The sequence below is a fragment of the Gobio gobio genome (genome assembly GCF_949357685.1).
Source record: "Gobio gobio genome assembly, chromosome: 14".
NCBI lineage: Eukaryota > Metazoa > Chordata > Actinopteri > Cypriniformes > Gobionidae > Gobio > Gobio gobio.
Window position 1 is genome coordinate 19,735,264 of NC_137107.1, and position 10,010 is coordinate 19,745,273.

The 10,010-nt window shown below is 35.7% G+C and overlaps 2 protein-coding genes across 2 annotated transcripts in view; both read right to left on the reverse strand.

Annotated features, from left to right (window-relative positions):
* The window catches only part of pafah1b1b (platelet-activating factor acetylhydrolase 1b, regulatory subunit 1b), a 41,393-nt gene extending 41,212 nt beyond the window's left edge, over positions 1–181 (reverse strand). The window contains exon 1 of the mRNA XM_079835274.1: positions 10–181. The gene's annotated coding sequence lies outside the window, so the exon portion shown is untranslated. The remainder of the gene's footprint in view (positions 1–9) is intronic.
* A 2,149-nt stretch (positions 182–2,330) lies between these two features.
* On the reverse strand, positions 2,331–9,632 carry LOC307137050 (intelectin-like; the record flags this gene model as incomplete). Its single annotated transcript, XM_079834530.1, has 8 exons — positions 2,331–2,483; positions 2,689–2,792; positions 3,002–3,122; positions 3,274–3,432; positions 3,505–3,752; positions 3,831–3,983; positions 4,088–4,154; positions 9,600–9,632. The coding sequence occupies 8 exons, from the start codon at positions 9,630–9,632 to the stop codon at positions 2,331–2,333; spliced, it is 1,038 nt and encodes a 345-aa protein (XP_079690656.1).
* Between the last annotated feature and the right edge of the window lie 378 nt (positions 9,633–10,010).

Below are 10,010 nucleotides of genomic sequence, written 5' to 3' on the forward strand. Positions count from 1 at the left end.
GATCCTTACCTTCTTATATGAAAGGGTTCTCATCTGCCAGATCACACAGCCAAGTAAAAAACTAAAAACGAATGAGATATGTCTCTGCTGAAAGTCACTTCCGATTTTCCGGCTCAGTCAGCGCTGTTTCTCCACCTTGATTTCTGCACCGCATAACCGTCTACTGATGACGGACACGCGCACGGTGCAGCCGGGGCCGCGCCCGCCTTGAGGATCACAGCGGTCACTTACATCATAACCTTCAGCTGACACTGAGGATGAGCCGCATTTTATGACATTTTTGAGCGTTTCAATTAATATGTTGGCATTTATAAATACTCTTATTTTTAAACTATGGTTATTAAAAAGAGAAGGGAAGAAAGAAAGACAAACAAATTGTAGCCTTTTTTCCAAATGACCAATTTACTATAGCCTAATGGTGAATTCAGGGTGATTGGGACACTTTTTGCTATTGAAATGACTTGGAAAAAGTGTCCCAATCATCCTGAAATCAACCCTACTACAGTTGTGTAAAATCGTAACAAATGATGTGTTTTAATGTTTTTGAAAGGGGTCTCTTAATCTCATCAAGACTGCATTTATTTGATCAAAAATACAGTAAAAACAGCTGTGAAATATTATTACAATTTAAATTAACTGGTTTCTGTTGTAAAATATTTTAAAATGTAATTTGTTCCTGTGATGGCAAAGCTGAATTTTCAGCATCATTACTCCAGTGTCACATGATCTTTCAGAAATCATTCTAATATACTGATTTGGTGCTAAATAAATATTTCTTCTTATTATTAATGTTAGTTGTGCTGATTATGTTTGTATAAACTGTGATTTTGTTCAGGGTTCTTTGATGAATAGAACGTTTAAAAGAACAGCATTTATTATAAATATAACCTTTTTGTAATATTTATGAATTTCATGTTTTTCCAATTTTGTGCTTTCATTACTGTTGTACATATTTTCTTCACACATAATCATGGTTTCAAAACACAATATCATTGTAATATGTAATGAGAACATTTGGTTAAATCATCGAAATACAACAGAATAATGTTATTTTAATTTAGTATTTTTGACATTTATATAATTCAGTAGTAAATAATGCAAGTTACATGATTCAAATCAGCCTTGTTGCTGAATTAAAGATGCAGTAATACAGGTTTCCACATTAGAAAATACACTTACATAACCTAAATTACATAAAGTTTACATAAAATCCATGTATCTGTCCAGTGTGTTATCAAAAGGTGTGATGAAAACGTCATACGGGCACGGCCATGATGATTAATGATTCATCGATTAAATATTAAGATCAGTTGGATTAAATGATAGACATATGTGTTAAACTGAATGAGAAGATATGCAAATTAAACATATTAATAGCACTAATAAACGGTATGAAATTCTTATATGGATGAGACAATTATTTTGTGTAGTGAAAGGATTACTTTACTTTAAGGGTTACTTTGAAAATATACTGAAAGGTTTGGGGGGAAAGTGCATTTTTGATGATTGTGTGATTGAGTTTTGAAAATGTAGCAATTGTTTCTGTGTTTACAATGATCATTTTGCAGGTGTATTGTAGTCAGGGATCCCCATACTATTCTCCAATACGTTATATATATTTGGACATAAACATGTCCAAAATAATAAAATAAATATCTAAATAAAGACTTTGGAAAATATATATTGTTAAGTATTTATAAATGGCAAGGGATGATGCTTCAAAGGATCCTAAATGCTACCTGTTTTGTGTAGAATCAAATGATCACAAATACGATCATTAAACATTTTCCATGTAACTTGTAAACTAGAAATTAAATGAAGAAATTAAAAGTTGCTCATTAAATGTCTGAACTGACAAGAAAATGTATTAGTTACAAACACCTAAACAAACTTAGAACAAACTGCACTTAATCTTATAGATTACAGAATTGTGTGTGTGTGTGTGTGTGTGTGTGTGTGTGTGTGTGTGTGTGTGTGTGTGTGTGTGTGTGTGTGTGTGTGTGTGTGTGTGTGTGTGTGTGTGTGTGTGTGTGTTGGTATAGTTCTGAAGGATCATGTGACACTGAAGATTGGAGTAATGGGTGATGAAAATTCAGCTTTGCATCACAGAAATAAATTATATTTTCAATTACATTAAAATAGAAAACCATTATTTTACATTAAAATTTTTCACAATATTACAGTTTTTTCCGATTTCAAAAACATTAAAAATAGTACTGTTTCCAAACTTTTGACCTGTACTGTGTGTGTATATTAACATTCAGGTGCTAATTAATCTGATATATCTTGAGAGAAAAGGAAAATAATGGGTGATTTTTAATTTCAGACTGTCAGCGATAAAAAAGAAGTACAGCTGCTTCAGTTATCTCTCTGGAAGCACTGGTGCCTGTATTAGTGCCATAGCCACTCCAGTCAAACCCTGTGAAGTCCCCACATTGTCTAGGAGCCTCGTGAGGAAAGTGTCCACCTCCACCAATACAGAACTGCAAAAATATGAGTGCGTTATTAACATTGATAAATAACAAGCACATAACCAGACTATATCTGACTCAAAAAGCACAGTTACCTTACACTACAAAAAGACAAAAAGTACATTTTTCAGATTTTAAACCGCTTGAAGCTTCCATTGCCACATTCTTAAACATTGTTGTAAAAAATACAGAAATCTAGAATATAACTTTAACTCACATGTTCAGGGTTACAGTCAGTTGGTTTAGTGCCTGAGCAAATAGCCATGGCGGCCTTTTCATGATTGAAGACTCTGAATGTGATGAATCCAGGCTCAAATTGTGCTGGAAAAAAATACAGATATTATTGATGATTTATTTTCTAAATCTGATATTATAACTGTCAATATAAGTTCAAGTTCCGTTTAGTTCCATTTATAAAACAGCCACACGACTGACCAAAGTGCTGTACAAAGGATAAGACGAAATATATAAAGTAAAACAATAAGATATAAGTACTTCCTTTAAAAAATATTTGAGAAATATTGACATACATCTTACTACAGGACCATACAGATTCCTGGTGTAATCTGCATTTCCGGTATCATACACAATTGAAATAGCAGGTCCATTATCAATTTTGCATGTCCCGATTCCATACTTCACAGGGAATTTCTGGGAAAATGAAGATAAGAAAGAAATACCAAAATTTTTTCATCAATTTGACAAAACTATAGTAAAACAAGTAAACGTTTTATGTTTGTATTGAATACTTCTTCCCCTATGAATGTTTCAAACTCAAAATTGATGTCAAAGTTTATCTGACCTTGAATAAATTGTAAAGGTTTCCTCCGTAGAGGCTTAAGAAGCGATTTTCAGTGTGGTATCGCAGGATGGAGGCAATGGTCCAGTGTTCCAACTCCATATTATTGGGAACATGCCACACAGACATATCCTGTGCCGCAATTTCAAAGTATCCAGGATTCTATGCAGGAAGGAAACAGATTGTTCAGATTGCTAAACATATTATGATTGTTGAATGTAACAAAAAAAGTACCTTATAATCATCACTTGTAGCGGCCTCTGCGGTTCCAAACGTGACTCTGTTTGCCCATGTCCCTTCACCATCAGGCCGGTTTGCGTTGCTGCCCTGCTCACTAGACCAGCGATCACCCACAGTACACTTTCCATACATGTTGTTTTCATGAACGCTGGCCACCAGCGTCCAGCCGCCGCCCGCAGTGGTCATATCACAGAACGTTTGGTAAACGACCCCTCTTGATGAGATCAGATAGTACAGGCCATCTGCGTGAACAGAAGCATTGAGTCACCTAAAGGGATTTATTCCGTAAGATAACTCAAATAAATAGAAAAATAGTATACCATCATAAACATGATACTTGTCACGAATTTCTTTGCAGCTTCGAGAAACATATTTAATTCTGTCCACAAGTTTTTCAAGCTCATGGTTGGTGTTGGTATCACTGATATTAATACATGGTGCTTCTGTTTCTTGTATTACAAACATAGCCCCCCCTGTAGAAAGATCATAAAAAGAGTAGACACTGGTTTTGCTGTATTGTGAGTCAAAAAGACATAGTGATTATTTATCATCTAGATTACTAGATAAAAAAACTTACTTGATTTAGCGTCACAGAACCATACACTCAGTGACAGACTGAGAAGGATCCCTAAAAACATTTTTGTCTGCAAAAAAAGGAGAAAATGTCCGTCAAAATTTAAAACAAAAAGAAAAAACTGAAAACATGCAAAACTGAAATTGCGATGTGCAAAAGTCCTGATGATGAAAAATCTGTTTCACACATTTAGGACATTTTTCTTCAGTCAATTAATTACATTCAATACATTATAGAACCATAATCTATAAACATTTAGTTTACTCTTCAATGATCAGAACAAGACAGCACATTAACTTACAAATTCCATGAGCCAGTGGTAAATGGGTTTTGTGTTCTTGGTGTCTAAAGTGGCTTGAAATTATTTGTATTTATAGCCATTTCTTATCAACGTATGATATATTTTACAGCTATTACAGTAAGTTCATTATCTCAAAGGGGTTAAATATCAAAGGTCCTTGAGCACTTTCTTGGCAAATATGAAATTGTTTTTCTTAATACTGCCATTGTGTGCATTCTCAAAATGAAACTGATATTTTTTCAGTATTGATGAGAGAGAGAGATTTTGAGATTTTACAAATACTTTATTAAAAGAATGATAAAAAACAACAACAACAACAACAATCGGTCAAATAAAAATCACATTAAATCAACACACTCTTGAACAGAGCAGAGCACTTCTTTATAACACCATATACTGGAAAAAATTCCAGATTGTTCATCAAACTACACAAAAAAAAAGGTTCTATATTGCACCAAAAATGGTTCTTGGCTCGTAATCATAGGGGAACCTTTTTTAGTGCTATATAGCACCAATTTTGGTGCTTCAGTGGTTCTTCAGCGGTTCTTCAGAGGTGCTATATAGCACCTTAGTCAAAGAACCAGTGAAGAACCTCTGAAGAACCGCTGAAGCACCAAAATTGGTGCTATATAGCACTAAAAAAAGGTTCCCCTATGATTACGAGCTAAGAACCATTTTTGGTGCTGTATAGAACCTTTTTTTTTAGAGTGTATAGTAATTTGATCTATTTTTAAATTAGCTTTCAACAATTCGACAAATACAAAAACAGTATCCTCATTTGTAGATCCTTTGTCTACTCATGCATACAGCCATTTTTGCTCTTCTTCAAAATTAAATGAAAGAGTTGGCTGTCATGTTTTTCCTGTTCTGTGAATGTCTGTGTTTCTAGTTCAGTTCTCTCACTTTCCCACCCTTTTTGTTTCTATTGGATACTGATTGAGTATTAAATTTTTTTATTTAATTAGCCTATCTTGTGAGCTCTTGTTTGATCTGTGTATGTAAGCCCTGTGTTTCAGTCTGTTCCTTCCTTGTCCGTTATTGTTGCGTTTACGTTGATGTTCTGTTCAGTGTTCCTGTATTTTCTTTTGTAATTAAAATCTGAAAACTGCAGCATTTAGATCCTGTTTTCAACTCCTTTGTATCTACATTGTGACATTGGCGCATGGCTACCTCTTTTTTGGGAATAGGCCTACCTGTAACCTAAAACAAACTGTTTGGGGGGAAAAAACTACACCAAACCATTTAAAAACATCTTCCAACATAGAGAACAGTGGCAAAACCATTACAATAATAGCTGCAAGCAGCGATACAGGGCCAAGTCCCTGAACTGGCAGCAACAGCAGTGCAGAGCCAAAAGAACAAAACCTTATATCTCTGTAATACTAGGTGGCGTTGTGTTCAAACTTTTCAGGTCTCTTCAGGACATGCTCTCAATTATCCCTACTAGATTTTGTGCTGATTTGTCAAGTTGTTTAAAAGATATTGCAATTTATGACAAAATGGCAGACTTATGGTTCATCCGATCCTGGCAAAATCAGTATCCTTGGATTTGCCGTGACACAACAAATCCATAAACGCCAAGATTTCACGATTTTCTGACAAACTGTTAAAAAATCATTCATTCAAAAATTATACCAATTTTCAGATCTCATGACCTATAGGTGGCACTGTTCCTAAATTTGGCATGGATCATCAGATCATGGTTCGGCCGAGATACAGCCTCTGAAGTAATTTTGGGTCGACCTTGTTAAGTTCATGAGTGACATCTTAACTTTTGAACAAAGATGAATAAAAAAAATCAGTTCTGTCATTGCTGTGCGGCTCGGTTCAAAGATCATCTGATCAAATTTTGGACCAAATTGGACACATTTTCTCGGTCGGGAAGTTCGGTCTGGACTTGATCCGTTGTGGAGCCACTGTGCTCGAACCAGAGCTGTTCGGACCAATCAAATTTTCAGGGCGGGCTTTATACGATGATGGACAGATGATAAACAGTAACGTAACCATCCATGTCACCAAAAAGCGTTTGGGTTTAATTCTAATCCTAAAAGGAGAACTTGTTCGTATATCCATTCACCTTTACTATTTCTCTCAAAAATGATGATGGTGTTGGTAAGTACTCTGTGTATCCTTAAACACTGGCAAAGATCGCTTGCACTCATCTTCTTCTTCTACTTCTTCCAGCGTGCAGTTGAGTTCTGTTGACAACTATGCGTCGCTCAACACGTCACAACGTGGAGGTCTATCCAATTGAGTGCAGAGGCATTTTCTTTCCTGGTTCGGTTGAAACACACCCCATAAATCACAGCCCAATGGAGCAGTATCAGACTCATATTCTGACTCGAATCTGTGTATGACGACGTCAGGCTACACATTTTGAAGGAGTAGCAAAAAAACAAAACTGAATACTGTTATTTTCTAAATGGATGCTAGGCCTACTGTAACGGGCAGAGTGTTAATAATGTAAGATTTTGAATGTGATCAGCATGAAGAGAGGAATCGACATTTTTCTAGAACAAAGGGTTCAAAAGTTGTAACCTTTAGAATAGTGTGGTAGCTCACTAGTAGCTAATTAGTAACTACTATTTGTTTCACATCTCCCAGAGGACTACTAAGAACTATACAGGTTCATAATTAACATGAAAAATGCATAGGCCTAATGTATAATTAATTCTAAAGTGAAGTTCATGGTAACCCACTAGTAATGGCTCAAGTATTACCAAATCCAGGATACTAATCATTAGGTCCGTATTCTAAAGTGAAAAATTTATACCAAATAATACACTGAGGCAGTGCGGTCGGACCCAAAAGAAATCAACAAGAAGTGCCTGAATCTTTGACAGCAAATCCAGAGGAGGATCAACACATGATAAGCGATTCCATAAAGTGGATGAAATCAGATTGTTAATAACAAGAACTCGACCTTTAGAAGACATTTTTGATAAAATCCACTTCCATCTGGCAATACAACCTTTAATCTTCTCAAAAACATTATCCCCCACACACTGAGAGCTTCCCTTTTGTCCCAGTTGACTTTGGATGAAGACATTATGCAATATTGAGCTACAGCATTTATTAACATATCATGCTGATTAGCAACCGGGGTGACTAAATCAACCGCATACACTGATCATTTTTTTATTGCACCCTAGTAAAATCACACTTTGTAAAACAGATCCATGTTTATGTAATCAAGGTTCAAAATCAGTGGTTGTTATTATATAATCTCCTCAGTTACATTGCACTGTATGAAACTGCACTTATGTTTAATAAGTGCAAATGATCAGTAAGGTGTCAGGGCTGTGTGCAGGAAGACGATGGGAGAAGCATGAAGTGCAAAAAGGAGTTTAATCTCAGGAACGGATAGGTACACACAACATTACACAATGGAAGACTTACAATACCGGACCAGGAAGGAATTGGTAGAACTTAAATGGCAGACAGAAACAAGATAATTAACTAGACACAGCTGGGACAAATTAACCAATGAGGGTAACTATGGAAACAGTCAAGTGGCGGGAAAACTAAGACAAAGGAACATGTGATGACTGAATACCAAATCAAACAGAACATGACTGTGACATAAGGTAGCCTAAGCCATGTATTAATTTTTCTCATTACATTTCCGTGTGAGCCATTATTAATTAGATAAATTAATAGGAGATTTGAATTAATGTAAACATGATACAATGAGATTTCTGTTAACTTGTGCTGCAAATGTTAAATAAAAACGAAAACTTTAAAAACTTGTTTTGTTAAATGAAATAAAGCTAAAATATAAATATAAATAATAAACGAAAATCAATTGAATTTAATTAAAATATAAATATTGGATAAAAACTAAATGAAAATTAGAAATGTTGACTTGGTCGAAGAATTACAATTACTAACTGGAAGAAATCAGAATAAAAACTAAAAGCTAAAATATAAAAACAAATAAATAGTAATATATAAAAAAAATAGTAATACAAAATATAGCTGCAAGCAGCAAATATCAGGGCCAAGCACAAAGAACTTGACAAGTCATGCCAACATGGCTGGTAGCATCAGACCACGTGCAACGACGAGCAAGAAAAGACATTTTAAGAGGATTTTAGGCAAAATGACTGAAAAGTCATAAATGTAGTCTGAAGATGATACGATTTGATTTTGGTGAAAATCTGAAAAACAGACTTGGAGGAGTTCGAAAAATTCCAAAATTGGTATCTATTTTCCCAGCATGAACCAAGGAAATCTATTAAAGGGTTAGTTCACCCAAAAATGAAAATTCTGTCATTAATTACTTACCCTCATGTTTTTCGACACCCGTAAGACCTCCGTTGATCTTCGGAACAGAAATTAAGATATTTTAGTTGAAATCTGATGGCTCTGAAAGGCCTCCATTGGCACAATGGCACGGTTCACTCTCAAGACCCTTAAAAGGTACTAAAGACGTCGTTACAAAGTCCATCTCACTACAGTGGTTCTAAAATAACTTTATGAATCAGCGACAATAGTTTTTGTGCTCAAAAAAACCCCTAAATAACGACTTGTATAGTGATGACGATTTCAAAACACGGCCTCATGAAGCTTCGAAGCGTTATGAATCGCTCGTGAGTCGAATCATGATTCGGATCGCGTGTCAAACCTCCAAACTGCTGAAATTTGGCGATCCAAACTGCTGATTCGACTCATTGATTCATAACGCTTCGAAGCTTCAAGAGACCGTGTTTTGAAATCGTCATCACTATATAAGTCGTTATTTAGGGGTTTTTTGCGCACACAAACTATTCTCGCCGATTCATAAAGTTATTGTAGAACCACTGTAGTGAGATGGACTTTGTAACGACGTCTTTAGTACCTTTTAAGGGTCTTGAGATTTCTGTTCCGAAGATGAACGGAGGTCTTACGGGTGTCGAACGACATGAGGGTAAGTAATTAATGACAGAATTTTCATTTTTGGGTGAACTAACCCTTTAAGTTTCATAACAATAGGCAAATGTTATTAGCATTTTTGGAAATTTCATTACAACTTTTGACCACAAGGTGGCGCTGCCCCAAAACTTTTTGCGTACTGTCAGGACATGGTGCCAAAAACGCAGAGCGAGTTTCGTAAAGATAGGCCAATGCGCCCAAAATGGCCGATATGGGAAAATTGGGTATTGTTCAACTCGCCATGCTACACAAAATCTAAAGAGACCAGTTTTGTCCATTTTTCCTCTCTTCCAATCTCACTGCGCTGAAACTGTGCAGGAAGACTCGGGTCATGGTTGGCATAACACACACCAAGTTTGGTCAGAACATAAAGCGTTGCGGAGATATAGCCTCACGTTCATTTTGTTGGGCACTTTGTCGAATTCGTTCACACATTAGTTGAGAACGGTATGACGAATCGATTTGAATTCCATAACTTTTTGCCACCATGGTCTGAAGATGATATTTTTAAATTTTCGTGAAAATCAGAGCAACGGCCTAGGAGGAGTTCGAAAATGTAGTTTTTTCGGGAAATTCAAAATGGCGGAAAAATGTTCATGACGGAAAATGATGGTGCAATCAAATCGGCTTGAGCCAAGGAATCAAAGGATTTTTGTTTTCTAGCCCTTACTGTTCAAAAGTTACTAGAGTGCAACTTTGGACAGTTGGTGG